The sequence below is a fragment of the Drosophila willistoni genome, chromosome 3R, assembly GCF_018902025.1.
Source record: "Drosophila willistoni isolate 14030-0811.24 chromosome 3R, UCI_dwil_1.1, whole genome shotgun sequence".
NCBI lineage: Eukaryota > Metazoa > Arthropoda > Insecta > Diptera > Drosophilidae > Drosophila > Drosophila willistoni.
In genome coordinates this window covers 18811693-18839034 of record NC_061086.1, presented here as the reverse complement: position 1 = coordinate 18839034, position 27342 = coordinate 18811693, and the positions used below count along the sequence as shown (strand labels likewise).

Below are 27342 nucleotides of genomic sequence, written 5' to 3'. Positions count from 1 at the left end.
AACAAACGGATGACAAACTTCCGGCGGCAAATCAGCGGCGCAGCAGACGATAAACCATCAACTGATGCGCAGACTAACTGGCTAAGCTATCATCTTGCCTGGTCTGGAAAAATTCCATCAACCGTTTGCCCACTCTCTAACGTATGCATCATCATTGTCACATCATCATCATCATCACCATCAACATCATCATCATTATCATCATGGCAAGCAGCAGCATTTAAATGGCCTCGCAAGAATGCAGATTTTACAGCAAACGCATGCCAATGTCTGGAGCAGAGTCAACAAAAACAAAGAGGAAGAGAGAGAGAAAGGGAACACAGTAAGTAATCCAGTCAAACCACTTCATTTCAATGGTAAAAATCTGAAGCTCTGGAACAGTGAAGCTAGTGTTGTAGATGTCGAGTACGTTGACCATTTTGGCAATACAAACACACACACACACATAGACTTCAACTTTTTAGTTAACTCTTTGAACATTTAGCTACCTCCTTCTGAGAGACACCATGAGAAAATTACAACACACTTGTGTCTATGCTCGTCGCGTTTCTCATTTCTCATGAATTGCAACTAAATTTGTAACAAAACCAGACAACAACAACAGCAACAACAAAATAAACTAGTTAAGAGGAAATGGCGACGTCATCAAGCAATGTGTGTGAACTAGACACAATACATTGCATGCATTTGCCATTTGCTGTCGCTGCCGCTGCCATCAAGAGCGAATGGGAAATATTTTTGTAAGAATGACGAACCTGAAATGCAGAAATCTCAAGTAGTAATAATAAATGACATTACATGGCATTAAATTGAAACGAAAGTGCATTTTAAATACACAAATGCAATATGTGAAATCGAAACTACTTAATCTTACTACTTTCCTTTCCTTTCCTCGCTTGGATTGTTCAGATTTTATGCTTTAGCCGAGAAATTATAATATAAATAAATAAACTTTTGGAGGTTTTTACTACCTATAACCTAGACCTAAACTTAACCCTGTACACTAAGGCTTATTTCTTACCAACTTGTAAAAAGAAATGCCTGAAGAATCTTAATAATCCCAAATTTATCATATTTCCTGCCGAAATTTGTTTCCGTTAGTCATTTCTAAGAGTCATTTTTGAGTTAGTTAAATAAGAGGCTTTCAAAAAAGACAATTTCAAAGATTGAGAACAGTCATAAAATAGAAGAAATTTCGCATTATTCTCCAAAAGGAGGTTCTTTCAAATGAAGGATATTAATCATGCAAAAATCGATCTATGCCAAAAGATAAAGTTTCTCTTTATTATCCATAAAATAATAACGATTCTTCCTTTTTTTATTACCAAACAGCAACATTTTCTCATCTTCGTCGAAATTCACCACTAGAAAACACACACATAGAACACAAAAGCAGCCAAGCAAAGCTTTTGTGAGTTGTGCGGAAATTAAAGTCACGATCTTGCTTATATTTATAGAACCAGGTAGCTAGAATACACTAGTAGCATTTAGCTGGCGTTTATTGACCCTAATGAAGTTGCAACGCTATGATACATTTTCACATACTTGTATCGCGCGAGCCACAACAATAGCATGCTCTGTTTTAGCTATTAGCCCACCCAACAACCCCCTTCCATTCAGCCAATCTACTGCAGGCATATTCAAATTTCAAAGCCAAACAATGCGCGTGTTGCCAAACAACAAATCAGCTAACAAACAAGCTATAGTATAAGCGACAGTGCGCTGGCGCACACGTTTCGCTTTGGGCCAAGTTCAAGAAGCAAAGTCAGAGCCAAAAGGCAAACACACACACACGGACACACACATAAACTAAACACACATACCACCAGGGGACTTTTTGCACTATGAAAAATATTTCATTATTTGTGGTTGCAAAATAAAACCTAGACTATAAACCAGTTTCCCAGTTGTTGCATGACAAAACCGTCCAAGAACTGGAAGAGGAGCTTCTCTTGAGAAAAGTGTGTGGTGAAAAGGGGATGTTGGGAGGAAGAAGAGAAAATGAATACGAACCACAAAAAGCATTTAGGCAAAAGTCTTCAACTAAGTTTTGTGGCCAATATGATGAAATTTATGTCCCAGCAGCATCAACACGGCATCAACAACAACAACGGCAACATTTCATTTGGCATTTTAATTGAAATGCTTGAAGAAAAGTATTTTTCTCGAAAGTATTCAAATTTAATCCATATTCCATCATCATATCGAGAGAACTGTAGAGCGGGGGATGGAAAGCAAAAGCAATGATTGGGGGAAATGGTTGCCAAAAGAGGATGAGAAGGAGAATCGAGGCGAGTATCAGCCTTTGGGCCTGCCAAAGCTAATAATAAAGTTCACAAAATATGCCAAACTTTGCATCAGCAGCAGCAGCAGCACAACAGCAAAAGTTTAACATAATAAATAAACAAAAGGCAATCATTTAGCGGAACAGGAACAACCCATAACAACATAATGAAAATATATTTATTATTTTGAGTGAACAGCAACAGGAGCCGAGCGTAAGCCAAATAACAAAAAACCGAAACAAAAAAAAAAATCAAAAAATGAGAGACGATTTCTTATTTTGCTTTTTATTAGTGGGCAGAGAGAATAGGAGGCACAGCACATAAATATTTTATCATTTATCATAATTATCAGAGATTCTGATTTATATTCTTTAACCCACTACTACAACAACTACACTACTTAAATTCATACTCACGGAAAGCAAACCTCAAAGAAGAGAGTCGAAAGAATATGAAAATCCAAATATTAACTCACCTGCAAAAAAAAGAGAAGAACATTTAATACAAGAAAAAATATTGGAAAAATTCTTAAAAATAAAAGTACAGCCGAAGCTTGTAAGCAAAATAAAAAATGAAATAAATATAAATGTAATTTCATTTAAATGTTGTTTTACTTTATAATGGAATTTAGTTTGTTACTTTTACTTCTGCTCCTGCTGCTCTTGTTGTTGTTGTTGTTAAGGTGATGCCACACTTTAGTTGGCCTGATAAATTTGCCACTTGCACTGGCGGCATCAATTTACCAGCAGCAAAAGCAACAAACGAGAGCAGCAAGCAAAAAGCAAAAGGGCACCCAAAGCAGCATTTCAATTATTAATGCGTTTTTGTTCATTGCATACTTTCAGGCTGGCAGTGAGAAATCAACGCACGCACACACACTTGCATATATGAATGTACATACATATACACACTCATGGAATACAAAGAAAGCCACTTTGATTTTCTTTTGGCTTTGGCTACAATAAAACAGTCGGGAGCGTTATATTAGAAACGAGCTAATAAATGAAAATTGTGTTTCACTTGAAATGTCAGAGAGTTTATTTATTTTACTTTAATATCTATTGAGTCTATAAAGCAATAAAGTCTAGGCTATCTTGTCATTTTCTCTTTTAATTTGACTTATTTTGTGTTTCTGGTCTTACGATAAATATTGAGAGTTTATGCTTGCCAAAAGAAAAAAGTCACATTTCCAAATTCAGTTTCTGCATCTCTAGTTCAGATATCTAATATAATTTAAAGCTTTTTTTAATCGATATCGAAATAAGTTAGAATAGAACGACAATTAACACCCTAAAGTGTTCCCAGATCCTGGTGGTAATAATAACCAATCGTTAAATTGAATAAATTCTGATTTATTTTCGAAGATGAGGCAGGGAATACCGTTAAGTCAATTAAATCAAATTTAAACCTTAGGCAAGACCATTTTAAAATCCCCCCGCACTAATCTAGAACTCTCACTTTTGATTCTATTGAAATGACTTAATCTGTATGAAATTTGCTGCTCTATTTATAACTGTCACACTTGGCGGGCTTTTTTGTCTCTTTTCTTGCCACTTGGCATGAGTTTCACATTTCAATTTGGTTGCCCTTCTCCCCAAATTGCCATCCCATCATCCACACACACACACACTCACCCCCCGGCACCTGCCAGCAATCTAATGTCTTGGGTGTTTTAGCAAACAAATTACTTTTAATTTTCAGTGACTTTGATTTTTTTGTTTCTTTTTGTCAGTAAGGAGCTGCTGTTGTTGCTGTTGTCATTACCAGTCGCCTTCGTTCTCAATTTTGAAAACACAGCACACTGACTAGTCATCTCTTCATTTGCAGTTTTCCATTGCTTCTTTTAATACACTTTTAATAGAGTATAGAGGAATTTATTAGATGTTTGCCACACAAAATGAGAAATTCAACAGACTCAGATCGGACTAATTCAATCCCTTCTAAAACAATCACCAGAGTCCTTTGAAAATAAGTTGTCAAATAAGTGAATATAAAGAATTCTATCTATTAAACGTATCTAATATTATTTTCAATCTTCATTTTAATTCCTTGACCTTCATTTGGATCGATGTATAACATGAAAAGTTCCGAAGAAAACTTTTCTCGTTTTTAAAAGAGTTTCATCTATAAAAGTTTTATTGGGCGTCCAAATTAGATCTCTATTGAAAAATGTCGTTAATCTCAAGAATTCATGAATTTTTCTCTGACTACTGATTGCCCTCCAATTGGCATAAAGATAAATAGATGGAGGGCTTAAAAAAAGTTTAATGAATATAGCGAATAGATGGCATACTCAAGGAGTCAAAGTAAGGACATAAAAACTTCGGCTCATCAAAGCGAGTTTATGGGATATCTTTTATTTTCTGGATGCCTGTCTTTGCCTGGGGGGCACTTAGATACATTTTCTGCACTTGTCATTTATGCTTTGATTTTGCTTTCTGTTTTTCGGTATTGCTCTCCTTTTGTTTCGCATTTTCACTTTTTGCACACGTGAAAAAAGGAGCAGAGCAAAAGGAGGAGGAAGAGAGTATAGAGGACGAAAATGTGGTTGATGGAATGGGAATGCGGATGAGGAAGGAACCAAAGTGACTTTTGAGTGACAAATTGTTTTCAAATTTCGGCTGGCTGCTTATTTGTGTTAATGGCATAAATTTGCATAAAAGCATTAACTGTTTATTTGCTTTACCGCTTGTCTGCCCCTGCTCCTCGTCTTTCTCTCATTTGCCACCCTTTTGTGCATATTTGCAAATTGGCAAAAAGGAAAGAAACAAAAAACAATACCAGGCAGAGAACTGGCAACTGGCAAATCTTTTGCCTTCACATATGCATGAACGAAGAAACTTTCCGAGTGAAAGTGAAAAAGTAGAGAAAAACAAGGGTGAAAGGAGAGGGAAGAGCTTGCTGTTGTTTGTTGTTGTTAGTCCCCTCGGGGGCAAATGTAATTTTCGACTCGTATTTATTTATTAAAGCCTCCCCGATTGAATTGTGACAAACTCTCTCCCCCAACCACATCTCAATATACATATACATTCATATGAAAAGGTAACTAAGAATGCAAATTAAAATTGAAGAATCTCAGAAAAAAGAAAATTGAAAGAAAATTCAGAGGGTAGAATGGAAAATTTGTTCACATGCATAAAATATTACCCACTAATAGCCAAAAAGAGGGATGAAAAAAACAGAAATAATATTCACTTATTTTCTATATAAAAGCCGTTAAATTGACATTCAATGAAATTAAGCGAATCTCCTGAGAGAAATATAATTTTGTTTTGAGGGAAAAAGCAACGATTTCTGATGTTCGTTTTCGCTGATTTCGTTTCCGTTTCCTCTCTCACTCTGCCGGCCTAGGCCGTACAGCACTTTGAGCCTGGCCAAGGGCACGCGCGTTTTACTGGCAAAGTAGAGTAAAGCTTAAAAGGCTTACACGAAATGCAACCAAGAGGCAAGAGCCAACTGCCAATGATGGGCATTAAAACGGCTAAAAAGCGTAATATGTTGTGGCTGAAATTACAAACTGTTTAACAGGGATGGGGGGGAAAAAGTAACAGGGGATGGGCGCTGATACTGCTGCAAACAATAACAAAGCCAAACAATAACCAAAAAAAAGAAAATTCTATGGTTTAAAGTGTGGGGAATTCATGACTGCCTGCAAGTTTTTACTTTTACTCACTGCCTTTTTAATTATATGCAAAGAAATGTTGGACGAGGCCGTCAAAAAGGCTTACACACACACACACACAGTTGCTGGAGGCGGCGCCACGTTGTTGCCTTCTTCGAAAAGGGACTAAACCCGGTCGGCTTACAGCGAGTCGTTGTGCCGTTGTTGCCTTTGTTGGCTTTTATCATTAACATGACTGCAAAAATTAACGGGAGAGAAGCAAGCAGGATAAAAAAAAAAAGGAAACGAAAAATAAAAAGGCATATCCCAAGGAGATGCTAGTGAGCCGGCAACGCAGTTGGGGAATTTTCACACTTTTCTTCTGAAGGCGTTGGCGATGGCGATGACGATGACGTTGCAACAAGGCTCTCTCGCCCTGTCCCTTACTACTTCCTCACTTTCTCTCTTCCATGTTAGTCTTTTTGCCGGGATAAAGTTTTTCTTTTTGAGTCACTCGAGCGCCTTCAGTCTCATGAGGAATGCATGAATATCAAATTAGGTTGAAAAGTGTTAATTTCAAGGCGTTGCCAGTGGAAAAGTAAAAGAGAAAAAGAACGAGATGATGATAAAAAGAGCAAGCGGTGGGATGATGGCACTTTCTGACGTATTGCACAAATTGTTGCGACGTGCCTGCCATTAAACTGCAACATTATTTATCCCCCCAAAAAAGCACTTGACTGCAGCCAACTAACCAGACAATTGCACTCTTTGCATTGCATTTTCGAGAGTTAATCGTGTCATCGTCGTAATTATCACTCTGACAACAACTAATTATCTAATTAACAAATTAACAGTTGAACGCATTTCGCTGACAAACTAAAATTATAACCAATTAACGACTTGGCAACAGTGAAAACATGTTCAAAACTGTCCAAATCATCTAAAAATTGACTAATTTGCACTATTTTATGCAGAAATAGATTATTCATTTTATAGTATTTATATAACAAAAATTAAAACTAAAATTCATAATTAATTTACATTTATATTGCCGAAGTCATTAGAAGCCATAATGCTATGATGTCCTTCAAATGTCTTATGTTTAACAAACTTTAGGGCTTTAAATATCTGTGAGATTTAATAAATTTCGAATCCCTAAACTGTATAGTAATTACATTAATAGCAGTTGGCAACTCATTGGGAAGCATGACTTTAAGAAAAGTTAAAAATTCCACCACCAGAAACTAAATTTTAAATGTTTAACAAACAGTTTATTGATATTTTCAATTACCTCAAACAAACATCGACCAATTAAACATATCTTTGGAGATATTTTGACAAATTAAACACATTGAATTGACACGATTCAAGGCGGTTACCCCAGAACAATTGCTTAAGCTAGCTTAATACGCCCAATTACATGGATTGATAAGATGTGTTCTTATCCTCAGATCTTTTACTGATGGGTTTATTCGTTTCTTCGTTCGCTGACTGACTTGCTGCCTGACTTGCTTTGGCTCTTTTGCTCTTGGTCTTTTACTCCATAGAGTGCGGCACTTTAACGGTCCCATTGCACGCTCGTTACTTTTGCATATGTTTACCATTAGAGGAAAGCGAGCTGCTAATGCAAATCCCTAGTGGCAGCTGTTGCTCTTGCTGCTGTTTCTTTGGCTGGTGGCGTATTTATTTTGAAGATTTTGTAAACTTGCAGTCACACCACACATTTCGCACACACACACACACACACACACACGCACACTCTTTGCCACACTTTGTCGTATGTAATTTCTCCCTCAGTTAGACACTTGAAGCTCTTTCTGTGTGTGTGTGTGTTTAGTGCGTGCGTCTTTTTGATGCCGGCTGGGCTTGATGTTCGGATTCCTGCTGCTCCTTTTCTCTGGTGTTGCCTTTGTTGTTGTTGTTGTCATTGTCACGTGTGAAGTGCCATCGAGTTACACAAATGAAGTGGCTGCTATTAGCTTTAAAATGGATGGCAGACAAGAGACAACAGCAACAACAACGGACATCATATATTGTCATCCAATATATATGTAAGTATATATATATATATATATATTCAAGTAGTGGCTATGGCTAGAAATATATATGTATATTTGGCATTAAGTCCATTTTCTCTCGTCCTTGCTGCAGAGGAAGCACACCAGATTGGATTGGATTGCCTTTTTCGCTTTTATGTGCGCAAATTAGCTTATCCTATACATCAGGAAATGCTGTTGCATAATTCAGCAACATTTTTTCTGCCACTTTCATTCAATTTGCACCCAACAAATCTTTTTCGGGGCTCTTGGTTGAGGTTTCGAGAGATTCCATTCGACGCAACACAAGTTGATTCTCTCTTGACTTTTGGCTTTATGTAGTTATAGTACGCACACATACATACAAACACACTCACACAAAGGGCCAAATAACAGCTAAAAGGGCTGAGACTGTCTTAGCTGGTTTGCTCTTCTTGTTAGTGTGGCAGTTGCTGCTGATGTCGACACCATGAAAAATTCACTTCAATTGTAATTTACTTGCAATGCTACGCAGAATTTTCCCAGCTCTCTCTCTCTCTCTCTCTCTCTCTGAGTTGTTTAAAAATTCTCTTTGAGAAATTGAATCCCAGCCATCATCATGCTGGACCAATACAAGAGTATTTTCGGTGTGTCTGTGTGAGGGTGTACGTGTGTGTCAGCACTTGTTTTTCACTTCTGTAGGCTCCAATGGGATTTCTTGCTGCTTATCTCATTTTTAGCATATTTTATCAAAACATAAATATATTTTGCGCTTCACTCTCTGACATCCTTAAGGATTTGCCTTTAGCCGCCCCTCCAACCTACCGTCCAACCATCCAACGACTCTTCTGACTGTCTGTCTATTTTTGACTGCTTGACGCTACGCTTTTTAAGCTGCTTGATTGACTTGAAATATTTGGGATTAAAATGGTCGTGTCGGAGATTTCTTCTGCTATGTCAAATGCATTGTGATTAGATGGATTTTTACATCTTATAGCGAGACAGGCAGAGAGACAGACAGACAGACAGATGGGCAGACAACAAATGGATGAGAAGGTAAAGTAATGAATAAGCTAGAGATATTTCCAATTAAGCTTTGAAACTCTTACTTTTTAACTCTTAACCTCTTTTCCTTGTGTGTCTCTCTCTCTGGGGTTCCATTTCTTTACCTAGGAGACATCTAAGCAGTTTTGAAACATGTCGAAAATCCGCTTAGAAGTTTAGTTTGTTTGACTCGACAAAAGTGCAAAAGTCAACATTACAGTGCACACACTTTTTGTGTGTCTCTGTTTGTGTGTGCGTGTGTGTGTGTGTGTATAAGTCACTTAAGTGCACAATATGTCAGCCATTTGACCAATTAAAAGTTTTGGCTTTAATACGCTTCATTTGACAAAGTTGCACACAGAAATCAAGGCAAAAGGGACACAAAGACGTGAACCCACAGACCAATATTATTTTTACTCCGAGTCTTGCGTGCAATTAAATTTCGAAAAAAAGGAAAAATCCGTTTAAAAGCCAAAACGAGGAGCAAAAAAAAAAAACAAACAAACTTTCGTACTTTTATTGAAATTTATTGAGATTTATGCATAATCTTTCTGAAAGGAAAAGCAAAACTTTGCCAGCTGTCAATCACAGAGCAACGAGACGACGAAGTTGCCCCAACTCTCCCAACAATCTCTCTGCGAGCGACCTCCACAAAGCATCTGTTCCTAGCTACCTCTCTTCATCCTCCAGTGACCAATAAAAATGACACAGAAAGCAAAACATTTGACGAAATGCGACGTAGTCGTTTGTCCGTTCGTCGGCCAGCTGTCCAGGAAATAAGCGCCAATTATGCCACCAGCCAAATGCGTTCAGCCCAGCAGGAAGCCAGCTGGTTCTCTGTTCGCTGTCCGGCCAGTTAGGCGAAGCAGTAGCAGTCATTGGAGAATTCATTTTCGTTTCGCCTTCAGTTTTTTTCCTTCTTTTCCACTGTCCCTCCCCCTCCCATCATCCTCCTCCTGTGTGCCACCCTCTCCACAACCAATTCCAATTTCAATTTCAGCTTGCATGCTGAAATGGTCATGTCTCAAAAAGCGTTCAGAATTCAGGATTTTTTATGCCCATGGCCAGAAAGAAGAAAAGTGTATCTGCTTGACCAAGCGCACACAACAAAGCAAAGGAACAGACAGACAGACGGCGGACTGGGGGCGCGTTCGCTCCACCTAACCCCTACATTCTGTTACCAACCCACCGCCCCCCTTTTGTCCTGCCTCTTTCAATCCGTCAGCCAAATGACCCACCTCCTTAGAGCGTCGTTTCATTTTCTACGCATTTCCTTTGCCGCGCCCTTCACCCCTCCTACCTTCCTTCTCTCTGTTCTGAGCTTGTCGTAAAGGGATTTTCTCTGTATGTCCTCCCTTCCTCTGCAACTGCTGTCATCTTACGCCATTGGGTCATCCATCTCTCATTTCATCCTTTGGCCAAGTCCGCAAATGTTTTATTTATGTGTGGACATCTCAGGTGTGTGTGTGTGCCTGTATGTGTGTGTATTGATATGTGTATTTTGTGGGCTGTTTTTAGGCGCAGTCTTTGATTGAGTGGTGCGCGCAAATCCGCAAAATAGATTTCCCAATTGACACATTTTTATCTTATCTGTTTTCGCTTTTTCCCCTTTTGGGTTAAATTTCTCGATTTTAATATTTATAGCCAGGTGAGGGTGATACTATATACATATGTATAAGGTGGTTCATGTAGGAAAAGTGAAATCGATGGAAACTGAACATAGATATTCGTATTTGGAAAATGGCATGAATGATTAACAAGAACCAAGACGAAGTCAACTATGTTTCGGCTCGATTTTTGACAAATAGATACAAAGAAAATTAAAAGTGATAAACTAAATTGAGTTTTGTATTGACTGCAATCAGAAGAGACAGCAGAACAACAGAATTGCCCAGCTAAAGCTCATTAAAACGTCCAGTCCTTTATATATTTATTTCATTTCACGTCTAAAAAATTTTATCTCATAAATAAAATTAATTTATTTTAAATGGTTTGAATTAAGCGGCTTCGTGGTCCCACTTGAACGGTTGAAAAAAAAGGAGGAGAGCTTAACAGAAAATAAAACAACAAAAAATGCCTTTATTAATTCCTAAAGCATAGAACAAACCGAAACAGAAAAGGGGTAAGGATACGGGCACCCGCACCACCACCACCGCCATCACACCACACCACACCACCAACAAACACCGACCACTTCTTCATCTTGGCCCATTTTATCTAAGGCGCATTCATTCATTTCTCTCATCGCCTTCTACTTTATTTGCCTTGTTGATTGTCAACATCAATTATTTAACTTTTGCGTGGCAAGGACTTAGAGACGGACAAGGAAAAAAAAGAAACGCACACGCAGACAACAGAAATGAAATAAAAAAGAAAGGATAGGAAGAGACTCCTTGGCCCTTGTTCGCTGTTCGGTTCTGGGGGTCTATTTAAAAACAGTCAAATAAGCGCACATAAAACTTATCACGCCTGAATTTGTCAGCACAAAAGCCAGCCTCAGCCTGGCCGCTGGCATGAAAACGAAGGGAAAAAAAACACGGTTCATGGTTGAGCCCTAAGGCAGCAACCCTTTTTTTTCACTCCTATGCATCCTTTTTGGTTCATACCCTATTTTATTTCCGTCCAATGACTGGGCAAATTAATTCGTTTAGAAACTAAGCAACAATCATCTTTGTTTTAATTTGCTAAACTATCTGTTTCCTTAGAATATGATTAACATAACTAAAATTCCATTGTATTTCTTTGCACTTTGTGTATACATTTCTGTAAACAACTCTTCAAATTGAATTGTACTACTCTCTGTGCATAGAAAAGAGTATTTTGTAGTCGTATCTCATTGCTAAATTATATTCATTTGCTTTGGTTCGGTTTGGTTTTGGTAGTTGAAAATTTGTCGCGGCTTCTGGCTTCGCACTTCATTTTGTGTTTGTCTTGTTGAATGCTAAATGCAAATGCTTTGCATACTTTATAGCGTTTTCTACGCTTTTTTCACACTCTTCTCTTCTGTTTTCCCATTTTTTCTTTACTTTTTTTGTAGGCCTGTGTCGCGTGAGCACGCAATGAATGGCAAAGTATTGGTCGTAGCGGATGGTACTTGGGGTGTGAGTAAAGTTTCTTTTTTTTTTTCTTTTTTAGAACGATTTTTGCCACTTAAGACAAATTGCGGGTAACAAACACAAGACCCAAGACACAAATAGGCAAGGACACGCTTCACCCCCTACTCTACTCTTTTACAAAAGAATCTGAGGATGCCAAAAATATATATAAATAAATACTGCACCAGTCGCCCCCACCCACCGTCTACATTTTGCTTCCCTTGGCATACAAAAAGTTGAGATACAATGAGCAATAAGCGGCGACAACAGCAACAACAACGAGAACCAGGAAAGTTGCGGTGCCAGAATCTGCATACAATTTCTATAGAGAGCGCGGAAAAAAAAGGGTTCTTCTTCGTTTTCACCCAGTTTCCTATGCTTTGGATTTTTTCATTTTCCTTAAGTATGCGCAAAAAGTTTTCAATAATGCTTAAACTCTAAGAGAAGAAGCGGTAGATGAGAAGAAAAAAAAAATGGTTTGTTGGCTGTTGCTGCCACTTGAACCCACAAGTATTTCACGCCGATTTCTGGCTGTGATTTCTGCACCCAACTCAATTGCCAAATTCTCCTCTCTTCGCTCATTTCTCTCTATCTCACTCAAAAGAAAGCAAAGTTGGCAAAGTTATTTTCCTTCTGAATATTATGGCTAATTTTCTGCTGCTGCAAGTTTTTGAGTGGCTTCTGAACTTTTGCAACCAGAATTTGAGTAATTAAGCAATTATATAAATCGACGCCATATGGCCTCCTCTCCTGGCTCTGTCTTGCTTCTCGTGCTCTTTCGAGTGGTGGCAATAATATAGCTTCGAGCAACGTTTTGGGCATATATTAGGATGACACTTTATGGGCAGAAGCGCAGCAAAGGATGCTGTGCAATAATCCTGCATTGCGAACTCGCCCCTTCACTAAAAGGGGCTGAAGCAGCAGCAGCAGCAGCAGCAGCAGCAGCAGAATAGAGCAGCAAATGGCTGTCATGCGGTTTTATTAGAAATTGTTATCGCAGGCGCCTGTTGCCTGCCACATTGGCTGTTGCATCCACATGGCCCACACACGCTGCCCCACGGCCCATTGCGCTTAAGTTCGATTTTTATCTGCCAGGACGTTTTGCTAGTTACATTCGCTAGAGCTCGGCCTCGGCTTATTGCTCCATTTTGCGCTATTTGCCGCCATTTCTTTTTTTTTTTTTTGTATGGCGGGGAATGAGGAAAGGAGGAAAGGACTTTGCCACAAGTGCTTTTGTTATCCATGGAATTAAAAACGTCGCCTATGTATATTGCTCTTAGAGCTTGGTTGTGAGACTTTTGCAAACTCAACCAAACCAGCAGCCAGTTGTTGCCATTCTATTTCAGAGTGCTGCACTCTTTGCGTCATAAATCAGAAAATTGTTTTTGTTGCATCATCCGTGAGTCGCATCGCATCGCATTGAATGGCCGGGCACTGTTGCCTTTGGCTTTTATTATATGTAATGTAAATACAAATTTATATTGACATCGTAAAGGTAAAAATCTTTGCCACATTTCCTTAAGTGCGTACAGACACACACACAGCCATACAAAGAGAGAGCGATACTTGACGTCCCTCGCCCTGTTTTCCCTTTCCTAACACCATCCACTGAGTGAAGGGATAAAGAAAAGCCCAAGCAACGCCAATCGCATAACCAATGTCAATATTTGTGTATTTCCTTTCTATGCTACGAACGCGAATATCGTCTGCGAAATATATATATAAATATATGCATGTACATATATGGATTTATATATATGTATGTATGTATTGCTTTTATGATTTCCACTTTTATGTTAACATGTACAGTGGCAAAGTATAGAAGCAAAAATGCGCAAATAGTAAACACTGATATATTGCCTGAAAATTTTTAGAATGGTCCCAAAAAAGGAATTTGCTGAGAGTAGTATTTTATTAAAAAATTAAAATATATAAAAGTGGCAAGTTAGAAACACAAAAGTTAAAGCCTCTTTTGTTGACTGAATAAAGGTAAAAGTTAGTAAGAATGCCAAATATAATCCTAATAACTATTCTTAAACCATTCAGATCTCCTTATTTCTAAAATAAGCTTTCTAACCATTAACCAATTTAAAATTTTACACATTTTCACTTATACATCTCTCTCGATGGCAGTGTCAAACTTAGTTCTAGTTTTTTGGATATATCGTGTTACCTAAACTTTTAAATGGCTTATTTTGTTGCATTCCCACTGTGCAAAAACATGTTGCTGCTGGCCAACCATTTGAAAGTTTTCTATTTCATTTTATTGTTACACACACACACACAAATCTTCCACTTTGTTGGCCTCGGCATGTGGTGACATTTGGCTTTTAAAATGTTATTTATGTATGGCACAAAAAAGGCAGAAGCAAACCTAAACTTAAATTCATATTCTGGCCTAATCAACGGCACAAAAACAACAACACAAATAAAAGTCAACATGAAAAGCGCATTAACTATTCGACGCGCCATAAAGGTTAACCAAAAGTGTCAGAGGAAAATGCAATAAAATGTATTTCCATTGTTTGGCCTACTTTCTGAAGTTCAAAATTTTATGCCACAGAAAAGGAGGAAAAACACCTTGGCAATAAACGGTGAAAGATTCTAAAGATGCCTCAAATCATAAACCAAAATAATAATTACCCATAGCTTTGTGCGGGACTTTACAACAAAAGACCCAAACACACACACACACACACAACACATGACGCGAATGGGGACTCACATCCGTACATGGCCACAGGAGACACATGGAAATTTATTGATGTGCATGCGTGATATGCCTAGAGAAGAGGACACAGCATCAATATGCTTACCAGCTCAAAGGGAGAGGAGTGTGAGTGGGTAGGAACTCATTCAGTCACTTGAAACAGAGCCACTGGCACTGACACTGACACTGGCACTCGCACGTTGATCCTTGCCAGCCATAAAAGTGTACATAATAATGTCAAATGAGTTACAACAAAAGCCAGCAAGCCCCATCTCTTCCAGCCCAACCCAGGTTGGCTTCCTCCTTTTTCTTATTTTGGGTCACACCCTTTCACTGATGACTGTATTAGAGACAGGGATGGCTGGTTGGTTGGTTGGTTGGTTGGTTGGTTGGCTGGCTTCGCCGTCAGTCTTTTCGGTCGTTTGCAGTTTTTATTACAAATTTATAGGCACACATGCAAATAAATCGCAAAGCAGGCAGACTAGATGTTCAAGGATGGGCCGGGGTGAAGCCAGAGCCATTTTTGCGACATTGTCTCAAGGTGCGCTCATAATTTCTCTATCGTTCACTGACTGGCTGGCTGAAATTTCAAAAACTTTCTCTACTGTTGTCGTCTGTGTCTTCTCTCTTACTTAGTTTCGCTTTCAATTGAAAAGTTTTTGTAAATTTTATAATGCTTATTTCGGCAAAAGGCAATGTTTGTCCTTGCCCAACACTTTGTACAAAGCAAAAGTTTCTCTTTCGGAGTCTGTGTGTGTGTGTGTGTGTGTGTTTATCTTTCAGTTTGGTCAACAAGTTTTTTTGGCGTGCACCTGCAGACAATGCTGCCTCATCGACAAACACACACACACACACCAAGGGAGCAAGGGACAGAAGCGAGAGACACTTAAGCCCAACTAATGCATGTGTCCGTTTGTTTGTCATGTCCACATGCGATGAGAACGACAACGACTCCTTTGTTGCTGGCTTTCACTTCGTTTTGGGAGCCATCGTTGCAAAAGAAAGCAATCTTTCTGATGCCCGGCGTGAAAATCGCGAAAATAAATATTGAACTGTAAAGCCAAAGTCAACAATGGTTCGAAGGATGTGTATATACTTGGTTGTTGTACACTAGCATACACCTTTTGGTCTGAACCCCGGGGTGGAGGCGGGGAGCACTGGGTGCGGGAGAAATGCTGTTTGCTACCAACACCTGATGGTGGGTGGCGGTGGTATGTAAAGGGTTTGCCAAGAGAAATTCGTTTGCTTTGAAGGGGGTGTACCTGGCTTAAAGCCGCAGATGTTGGCCCATTGTTGAATGAAAGAAAAGGCAGCCCTCTCAACAATCTTCAGTAATTGGCTTGTTTGTTAACAAGCTTTAAGACTTCAAATACAATAGAAATGATTTCTCTAACAGGAGAATACACAATTTATGATAATTTCTTAACATACTTTAAAGTTCTTTTAGACAGAATTAAGAAATGTTAGGGCAAAACTATTTGTTGCATTGCTCTTTGCTAGTTTTGGTGGCCGTACCCTTAAATGTATGCTATGGTTTTTGAAACTTTAACGAGACATCTGGGAATTGCATCATTTCGTGTAATTTCTACCACTGCGGCAAGACATTGTTCTTCTTGTTGTCCTTTTTGTCGTTTTTGTTGTAGCAGCAAATACAACTATAATAAATAATGCGCGCTCGGTTTGTCGCACACACAAACAAAACGCATGTTTAAAAGAAGAAGAACAACAAGAAGAGCAAGAAAAACGGCAACAGCAATGACTTGAATGCTGCAGGGTAAGGATATGGCGGGACAACGATTCAAGCAACATACGACAAGACGACAAGTAGCTAAACCAACAGAACAACATTCGAAGGCAGCACTATCAGGAACTGGCGCTTGAGTGTGGGGGCGTTTCAATTGGGGGGGCAGGCGGCAACGCCTTAATTGAAATTAATGTCTATCCCTTTTCGATTTCTATGCCACAACAAGTTGTTCTGCGTGGTATGTCTGTTTGCGAGATAGTTCTGGAATTGACTTATACTTACACTAACAAACAAGGCGTGGTGGTATCATCAACCAACAAAAAACAAAACAAAAAAAAAGGGAAAACGAAACAACAAACATCTTACAAGTATTTATGCTCGTTTCGTGTTACGTACGAGTATAATATGCCTTCTTGTTGTTTTCTCACTCTTGGCTAACTGCCACAACTGTTAACTGGGTATAACTGCGTGCGCCTTAATAGTTTGGACACGCACAAAAGCATGCTATAATATTTTTCGTTTAATGATGTAGACGGGGGAATAATTAGGCGCCTTTTTGCCCCTTACTCTTTCACTCACACTCCTCCTCTCCCTCACTCTTTTCCTTCTTTCATTTGTTCTCTCTATGCTTCATTTTCCAGTGTGGCCTAATGGCTCAACGCAATTTTCATTTTAAAAGATGGCGTGTGTGCATGTCAAATGCGGTGGATACAGCAGTTTCTTATTATGCTGAAAGAAAACAAATTACACCTAACCAACAACAGTAAAAGCAGCAGCAGCAACAACAACAAACAATCACACTAAATAACTATAATTTTTAACGCTTGCCACACCACACCAACAGCCATACAAAGAACGGAGCTGGCAAAAATCAAAACCAAATGGTCGGCAAGGACAACACACACACACACACACACACATGCTAAAACTCATCATGCGGTGGGCGCGCTTTAATCCTCTCTCATGGTATTGTGCTTCTTATAATGTGTGCGGCACGGATTTCGGCAGATTTCAGTTTCCCTTCTTATGCGCTTTCCTTTTTAATTTCTCGAAAAGGTTTCCCTTACTCTATCTCTCTCTTTCTCTCTGTCTCCTTTTACCAAGGCAAATAACACAAAAGGCAAGCAACTACTGTATTTTTATATGAATTACAATAATAAAGAAAATAACGCCGAGACGACGAAGACGACGACGATGAGAAAGAAATAAGCAAACCGAAAGAAACGAAACGCATATCAAAAGTTGGTAGAAGAGTAAAAACGGTTGATAGGTTGGGTGGTTGGTTGGGTGTGTTGGGGGGCAGCAGCTGAGTTTGGCTTGGGTAGAGAAATAATATCATAAAAATTACAAAAGGTACAAACGAGCGAGCGCAAGAGGTAAAAAAAAAGAAGAATAAAGATACACCTCAACCTCGGGCCCGAGTCTGAGCTCAGCTCAGCTCAGTTCACGAAATGCGTTCAAGAAAAATCGCCGTAATAAAGCCAGGCGTCTGGGGTCTGGGCTGCAAATAAAACAATTTGAGTGGAAATAAAAAACAAAGCCAGCCAACAAAAAACAACAAAAAAGTACAGTGAAAAAAGAAAGAAAAAACTAAAGGATGGTGGTTGCTTGTGTATGCTGGGCGAGCGCAGCGCTTAACACAACGCTCGAAAATGTAACTGAAACGCAATCCTTTGTAAGGATAAAACAGAGCGGCATATACACAGACAAGCAAGACAAGATAGACAGACAGACATACATACAGACAGTCAAACAAGAACAATGCGTCGTCGTCTTACGTAAAGCGTATCTTAAATTATTAATAAGAAGCATAAGGAAAACAAATGTATGCGTATGAAACAGAAAGACATAACAGAAGCAACAACAAAAGTATACAGTACCAGCAAAGGAACAAGGAGCCAAAAGCGGAAGTTCTGGCTGGCCATCCGGGTCAGGTTGAAAATCGAGGTTAGTGCAATGGACGGGCTAGTGCCATGACAGGGCCAAAAGGCTACTTAAAGGGCCTGAGTGCACTGATGTCATAGTCATGCGTCGTTTGCCCGCTGCTTTGATATAGCAGCAAAAACTTCTTGGCTTTATTCTGTATACCGGAACTTTTCAGGACTCAAAGGCCTGTCAATCTATCAAAAACATTGCTACACAATATCAATAAAGATTGCTAAAATAAGAACTTCTTTTTCTTCCTTGATCTAAAAATGAAGACCGTGTTCCCTTTTATCATGCCTTACACAACTAAAAAGAATGAATTGGAGAGGAGGATTGTAAAAATTTAAAATTCCAAACATAAAAAATTGGTTGGCTTCTAATTTACACGATTTGTGTGTGTATATTATGAAATTAAGTACTTTGCTCTAGTTTTGTGCAGATATTTTATTACCGCTGCAAACATAAATTGTTAATTCCAGTATAATTTCATTCAATTTGCACAGCTTTTCCATAAAAAAACGAAAAAAAACCAAGCCATTTCATCTACTATTTTGAATATGTACTTTAGAGACGGATGCTAACCGACCGTCCATTGTCCTCCCTCAAGACTATAAAATTTACAATTTTTTTTTTGTGTTTTTCTTGCATCATTTTTTTGTTTTTCCGTTTTGTCGTTTCTTTTCTTTTTTTTACCGTTTCATTGTCTTATTTTTGTGTTATTAAATATAATTTTTTCCAGCGCACCTTTACGCGGTGTTTCTCTTTATTTTTATTTTTTTTAAACGTTCCCTCTTTTTTATGACCTAAGAAGATGGCACTCTGGGGCAGTTCACGCCTCCGCCCCTAGACACCACCCACCAGCCTCTTCACCCCCTCTACCCACATGCACCCTCTCTCTCACTCTCTCTTTCTCTGTTTGGGGTTGTGCCGCCTCAGTTGTGATTTATGCCGCGCGGTCAAGTGTAAGTTTCTGCCGTTTGGCACCTCGGGGCGGGAAATTGGATTTAACAGCCGCGTCGGCTGGCAGCTCGTTAAATTGGAGGCTACTTTTGTTGTCTGGCTGGCGTTTTATTAAATAATATGCGTTTTTTTTTTGTTTTTGTTTTTTTTTTTACATTTTTTGCCTACTCTTTTATGAACTGGCTATGACCCATCACCGGTTATCACTGGGGCCTGGCCTGTGATTTGCCTTAATTAGCTGCGGTAGATCAGCACGTGGCCAAGATGAGTCAAGTTGAGTCCAGTCGAGTCGAGCTGGGTAGGATTGGTTCTGTTTGGCGTGGTGGTTAATTTTTGGTTCATAATTAAAGGGCTGTCAACGATTAAGCCGTTGCTGCTACAGCAGATTTTGTGTGTTTAAATGTGTGTGTGTGTGTATTATACAATTTTTAATATAAACAACAATTTATTGGCTGCTCATTAACTTTGTGAACCTTTTGTGTCCCCGCAAAAAAAAAACAAAATGGGTAAAAGGAATTTATTTGGATTGCTGCAGATTTATTGGCTAGTCACAAAATCATAGCATACTTTTATGCATTTTTGTTTATAAGGAAGGGAGATAGGCATAAAATATTTGCAATTATTTGGAATTTTCAATTAAAAATAATTTGCTTAAATAAAATGCATGAAATTGTGTTAATAAATTGTCGCATTTCGAGAGCAAATGTGCAAAAGTCAGTAACAAAAACACAATCAACAAAAATGCTACCGCAGGACATGCAGCAACAAGTTTTTCTACCCACAACAACAAATGCATTTTTACCCCCTTGGCAATAGTTCCCCCTACTCTTCTCCACACTGTTGTTGTCACCACACTTTGACGTGACTTGTGGGGTTTTTGGTTTTGCTTTTGGGGTTTTTTCTGCTGCTGCTGCTGCTACACAGAAATGTAATTTTCCATGAAAAGGACATCATAGGACATCTCTTTCACTCGTTTTGTGCTTGGCTTGGCTAAAGGATATCATTTATTAAACCCAAAATGACAAAACAAAAGAATAAAACAAAAGCACACGAATGGACAGAGAGATACAGATAATCAGACATACAGAAAGGCTCGCCATAGGCAAACCTAAGAGAACAAATTAAAAGCGCATTTATATTGGTTAAGCCTTGCCTTGCCTTGCCTTGTTTCCCCCCATGGGGCATGAGACTCTTTTTTCCCTCTACCACCATCATCATTCAATTGCAGTGGTTAAAGTTTGTTTTAAACCCTCAAACAAAAAAAAAAAAGGCGAAAAAATGGAGAAACGCAACTCCTGCCGTGTCCTTTCAATCATATCGCAGTAGTAGTACCCCCAGCGCTAACGAGCGTCCATTATGCTCACAATAAGCACAGTTTCCTTTAGATAAAAAAAATAAATACAACCAACTCGAGCATACAAACACCATGTGGGCGAGGGGAAGGGGCGACAAGAAGGGAGCCCACCGAAAAATATTGCTCCTTCATTCAAAAATAGATTTATGTGTGGCATTTAAACGAAAGGACACATCACACACAACAAAATAAAGAAAAATATGCTGCAGCATTTATCAAACGTGACGCATTTTGTAGAAAGCTTTTGACATCATTATTCTCCAACAGCGAGCGAGCGAGCGGCGGGCAAACAATGTGCAGTGCATTTTGGTATCATTAAAATGTGATCACTTCGTATTAAAGTTGTAGTCAAATGAGGCGGAGCAAAGCAGAAGAAGACCAAGGAGCAGCAGTCGTGGGAGCGCCGCCACGTCCTTTGCTAGAGCTTGGCAACAACAATTTGATTTAGTGCCACACATTATATTGTGTGTGTTTGTATGTTGGGGGTTTCTGTATATGTTTTGCAATAATGTCAACAATGGGCCAAACACCACAGCCCTCTTTAGCCTCTTTTTCCCACTCCCCCTCTCTCTTTCTCTCTCTTGGCCATCCCGTGTGACATGTGTGTTTGTGTGTGCGGTGCGGGGGAGGGGTTTATGCTCCAGTTTTGTTGGCAACATTTACATTTAGCATTTGACGCTTGCAACACTTGTTGACTTTCTCTTGCCATTGGGTCGGATGGTTGTCGTTGAGCAGATTTGCCGATTTACATGATTTTCGCATTTATGCGCTTAATTTACTATTTAATAATAGAACACAAATGTTGCCCCTTAAATACCGCTTAAGTAATAGCTACACAGCACAGAGGAGCGGCGCGTTTGTAAAGTTTGCCTCTTTAGATTTACAGCTTTGTTACCTTACCTTAACTCCAATGTGAACCGGTGTGAATTCTGATTTATGTATTGAAGATATCGGTAACGGTAATGACATAGGAAGAGGGCAGGACATCATGGTCGCTACCTGTGAATGCAAATCAAACAGAACACAGAGAAAGATAGAGACAGGTTAGTAGATTGTGTGATTAGGCGGCACTTAGTTAGGATTTTTAGGAAATAAAAAATATAAAAATGCATTAATTAATAGTGTAAGTAGTAGTATAATTTGTGCCCGGGGTGTATAGCCAAATGATAAATTGAAATATAAATAAAGGTTTAAAGTGCGAAAAGGCAAAGAGTTTTGAAACATTTTAAGCAAACGATTACAAACTGTATGACAAGCAGCAATATGTCTCTCACATTTCACATTTCTTATTGTTCAGGTCAAACAAACGAAAATAAATACTACCGATCTGACACGGGTCAGGTCATATCAGCAGAGACCCCATCGAAGCCATCAAATCGTTGAATGGTAGCGCGGATGGCCTCACACATAAAGTGTTTTACAGTCTGCAATGCATTTATGCTGCTTTTGGCAATGCAATTTTTCGCCTTTTCAATTTCACGCGTTTTAACGGGCATCCTGTGCAGTTGCACACCCATTGAATCCTCCTCCTTCCACACAAAGAAACACACACACACACACACACACACACATATGTATGCACGTCGTGGGGGGAAATCACAACTGCATTTGGTGCCACGTCCATCAGCATTGTCATTTCCGTTTTTGCGTAACGATCCCAACGCGCTTTTGATGGCTTCATTTCGTTGCGCCAAATAAATCATAACCTCCTTCTATGTATAGCTCTCCATTTTGGCCCTACTTGCCCTTTTCGTATATTTTTTTTGTCCTTCTTCCCTCTTTGCGCCCTCCTTTAAACCAATAAAAACTTTTCAACTTTGTTAAAATACGAGCGGCGACAAAAAAAAAAAAAATACTACCCAGCACAAAGTACAAAATCACAAGCAGCAGCAGCACCAGCGGCAGTGGCAACCGGGAAGAGAAATTGGTTGAAAATTAAAATTGCCATGACAAAGTGGCAAATGTTTGTCAAAAAACTTTTGCATGGCCGTGACAACATAGCCAAACTAGTCACACAATAACTTAGAGTCGAAACATAGCCCAAACATAAATAGTTGCAAGTCATATGCACTTGCCACAGATATTTATATACATAGATATGTATGTACATATATTATGCACACATCTCAATTTCCGGCCTTGTTTATAGTTTTGTGTGTTCTCTTCCAACTTTTTCCCTCCTTCAATCAACACACAAGAAGACAAATTTTCATATTGAATTTTGAAAACAGATTTCCTATCGCATTACATTTACAAAACCAAAACGCTCTAAACTTTTGAACCGATTGTTCCATACCCTGCAAGAAAAACAGAACTCTAGTGTAAGATCTCTTACTATTTGAGAAATTCCCTGATTTCTTGATCTTGTGCATTTCAATATGTTAATCATACCCACTTACTTAATAAGTACAGGGTACGCCCCCTACATATTAGACCAAGGTGGTCCTCAGTAACGACAGCAACAAAATGACTTGTCAATGGCATCGATTACCACCTCTTAGCCAAATATGAATTAGGAATCGAATAATTTAGAACAATATTTGGATATTTCTATATACTTGTAGTATATATATTTACTTACTTGCTGACAGATACTGACTGACTGGCGGCTGCTGTCAGTGTTGCCTGTCAGTTTGTTTACGCATTTCACAGCAAATTGCTTTAAGTGCTACAAAAGTGTCACTTACACGCGCTGCTTGGTAAACTAATTAATAGAATTCCGCATAATGGGACTGATGTTCCATTTGCCCATTCAAAGTCGTCGTAGTTGTCGTCGTCGGCGTCGGTTCTTGTCGTCGTCGTCATCATTATCATTATCAAAAAGTAGTGGCAGCAAAGTGCAGCCAGCCGTGGTCGCGCGCTTGCATTTTAATGACGACAACAAACGGAAATTGATGTTGCTTGACTTTTGCAACCAACCGACCAACAATGTTGCTGCCATTGCTGCTGCTGTTCTTGTTTTCCGTTTCTTTTACATTTGATATGCTGGCTGTTGCACTGCTCCTTCTAGCCGTGACACGCGACCGAAATGAAAGGGGGACAACAGGAAAGTGACTCTCACATGTGCCAGCCATATGCTTGGGGACAACGTACATACAGAGCAAGTGCATTTGTAATGAATGTCCGCCATCGTCCGAACTTCGGTCTGACAAGCGACATTGATGCATGACCTGGGTACCACCCACCCAAGCGTTAATTTGTCGAGCTTTACGATGCAGCAGGCAGGATAATAAATGTAATATGGCACACAACTGAACGAACGATAGAGAGATAGACAGATAGTTTGTGCAACAAGCGCAATTAGGCCTAGGCAACATCTAACAAAACTATGATTAATGTGCAGTTAAGTTCAAAATGCATGCATCATTCTCTATACACCCACAGCACCCATAACCTATGCCGCATTTCGAAGGCAATAAGTTGCAAGCCTGTCACGATATATGTTGTCATTGTATCAAGTTCATGGCATTTTGTGCCTCCTCTCGGTTGTCGATGTTTTCCACCTCAATGAGCATGCGCGGCATACAGCTGCAGGCTGCCCCCTCGTACAGAAGCAGCAGCTGTGCCAATCGCTTAGCAAATCAAGCGAATATTTTTGCACTAACATTGAAAACCTGTACACATTGGTTAGAGGCGACGACACGCCCTCAAGTCATTGGCACATAAACACACAGACACACACACACACACACACACGCAAGCAACTGAGAATGAGGTGCAAGTTAATGAACAGGTGGCTATGCTAAACTCTCCACCTGGGCTGAGTCACACACAAATGCCCAGAGCATTGAACCCAGAGTGGCGATTGTATAAATTCAATCATGGATAGGTGAATAGATATTTTTCAATGCATTGTGTACTTTAATCTTATATTTAAACGTAAATATTAAATCAATCTTCAGGTTTCACAAATCAACATATGGTTTTTTTTTTGTGGTCAAAGAGCCAATGCATTAAAAAATCGAATGAAAATAAATAGGAATATTTTCATTTGCAATTCAATTCACGTGCGAAATGTGCAAAACTCATATTTAAACATACATATTTGCCACAATCTCAGTGATTTCAAACACAACCTCCTCCTTAAGCCCCCTTTATGCAGCAGAGGAAGAAAAAGGAAGACGACTGCATCAATCAAAGACCCAGAGCAAATCGCATTAAAAAGCTCAAATCGTTTAGATTTGTGACACTTACCAGCAGCATTGGCAACAATAACAAGAAATGAAAAGAAAAGAAAAGAACGGTAAAGGAAAACGAAATGTAACCAAGCTATGCTGCAAGTGGAATTGTGCAGATTTTGCATGACAAGTGAAAGTAAATAGAAAGAGGCGACCATCGGAGGTACAAGTGGAAGTAGAGGAGGCAGAGATAAAGTCGGCGACAGCGGCAGCACTTTATGCAAAGAATGGCACCCATATTTCTCACAACACTGTTTGGCTTAATGCGCAAGGAAAACACGCCAAGAAGTTGCTGTAGAACTGCAAAATTCTAGAACTTGTTGCCACACCGTCGTCGTCATCGTCGTCACTGCAGGACGCAAAGAGAGAAAAAAATACAAAGAATGAAAGAGAATTGTAAGGCAAACGAAATTGAAAAGCAAAATGCGGCATTTGCATAAATTTAGTTCAGAACGGGCTAGATGAAGGAGAGAAATGTCGTTGATGTTGGCCATTGAACGGAAGCAACATGATAATGATAAGGCAAAGACCAGACGCCAGGCGATGCACCGCCAGGCAATGGTTGGCAATGAAATGCAGTCTATGGCATTATGGATAGAAGAAAGGAAAGGCGGCGGAACAAAATAATAGCATGGTTTTGTGCGTCATGCATTTTTGATGACGTTGCCGAAGCCGCTGCCGCTTTCTTGGCGCAAGTGCCTGGCTTACTCTACTGTGGCTTTAGTATGTGTCTGTTTGTTTGTGTGCAAAGTATGGGGTAACGCCTAAAACTATGCAACGCACTGCATGGAATGTTTTGAAAATCCATTTCTGTTAAGGATTTACCATACGCCCATGACACCTTTCAACCTGCTCCCTTTCTATCGCTGCTGCTGCTGCTGCTGTTGGTGGGTGGCTTTTGTTGGCTCGCAAACCAAATTTGCACGTGTGGATGTGGCTGTGGGTTTGTGTATGTATGAAGTGGGAGTGGTGTTGTTGCGGTTTTGTGTGGCATCAAATTGCATTAGTGTGTTGAAAGCTGCAACAAGACAAAAAGAAAAGGCCGCCGCCATAGCTGTGCTGCACTGCCTCAGCCACAACTCAACACGACTCGAATCATCTCGTCTCACAGAGTCGTCGGCGGGCTTGTCATTTGTTTGTTCACATCACAAAAGTAGCGTGAGGCATAGCCCAACAGTCGCAGGATTTTGCCTTTCTGCACTCTACTCTACTACTACTATCACTTTTTTTTTTTGTTGCTTCCTCGCTAGGCAACCCAAAACCTTGTAATGCTACTTTTGCCTGGCTTTGGTTAAGCCTCTCCTCTTGCAGCATCAGCCTTGCGTCAACATGGGGAGGGCGATGGCATTTCAAAGAGACAGTGGCAGAGAGAGAGACTGCATATGCATGATGCATGCCACATACTGCACATTCTACGTTGCATACAGAAAGCTATCATTCATCATTTAGCATTTGCCACCAGACTAGCAAAGGGCTGGGAGACAAACTGACTGACTGGCAGCCAGGTTAGAGGAGGCCAGTTGGCAGGTGGCAAGACAAACCAAGACACCTCTCCTCTCTGTGTCTGTTTGTATGTAATTAAAAATGTCAACGCACAATGGTTTAGATGACAATGCAATCAGGTGACAAAAAGATGAACTTTCTGTTACGTCTGCTGTAACTGCAGCTGATGCATTGCTGGTTGTAGTTGGTTTTGTTAATTAACTTTCCAGTGGAGCATACACAAATGACAAAATCAAAGAGGCACAAACAAATATTTCTTCTCTCTTTACAATTGCGAGTAACTCAAACTTCTAAACTACAACTTCAATCATTTATATCTCTCAATCTCTTTCTGTCTGCAACGCCTCTTTCCTCCCCTTCCACTCGCAATGCCCATTCATTTATTCCTTCATTCATTTTCATCATCTTGGTTAGAGCAAACATTTTTTACAAATGAAATGAAAACACCTGATGATAACTACCACCAGCCGGACACACAGTCGGCACTTGGATATATTCGCGCGTATTTCACCATGTCTGTGAAAGATTTGCTTTTGATACCCATTATATATACTGCATAAAAAGGGTATATTAAAGCGGAGGTAAATTAAACTCGATAAATTGAATAAGAAATAAACAAAATATGGAATGAATAAATGCCCTTAATTTTCGCCAATGAAAGTCAAATCAAAGGTTTTAGCTTTAAGCTGAAGATTTTTCTTAAGTAGAGAGTAAAGTAAAATTTAACATTCTACTTTATTCCTATATTTTTTTTTTGCCATTTCTTACAGCAGAAACAAATATTGTGCAAATGCATTGTGGGGTGTGTGTGTGTTGGGGGTGTATGTAATGTGTATTGGTGTGTAGCAGACGGTCAGAAAAAAAAAAGAAACAAGAACCGAACACAGAAAACAGAAACAAAAACAAGTAGCCAAAGGCATCCAATTT

The 27342-nt window shown here is 39.4% G+C and overlaps 1 protein-coding gene across 6 annotated transcripts in view; it reads right to left on the bottom strand.

The window, feature by feature from the left end:
• The window catches only part of LOC6647203 (polypyrimidine tract-binding protein 1), a 164209-nt gene that overhangs the window by 103916 nt on the left and 32951 nt on the right, over positions 1 to 27342 (bottom strand). For all 6 annotated transcript variants that reach the window (XM_023178867.2, XM_047013496.1, XM_023178866.2 and 3 more), the window contains one exon: positions 21635 to 21733. In XM_023178867.2, coding sequence (XP_023034635.1) covers positions 21635 to 21733 — 99 coding nt within the window. The remainder of the gene's footprint in view (positions 1 to 21634; positions 21734 to 27342) is intronic.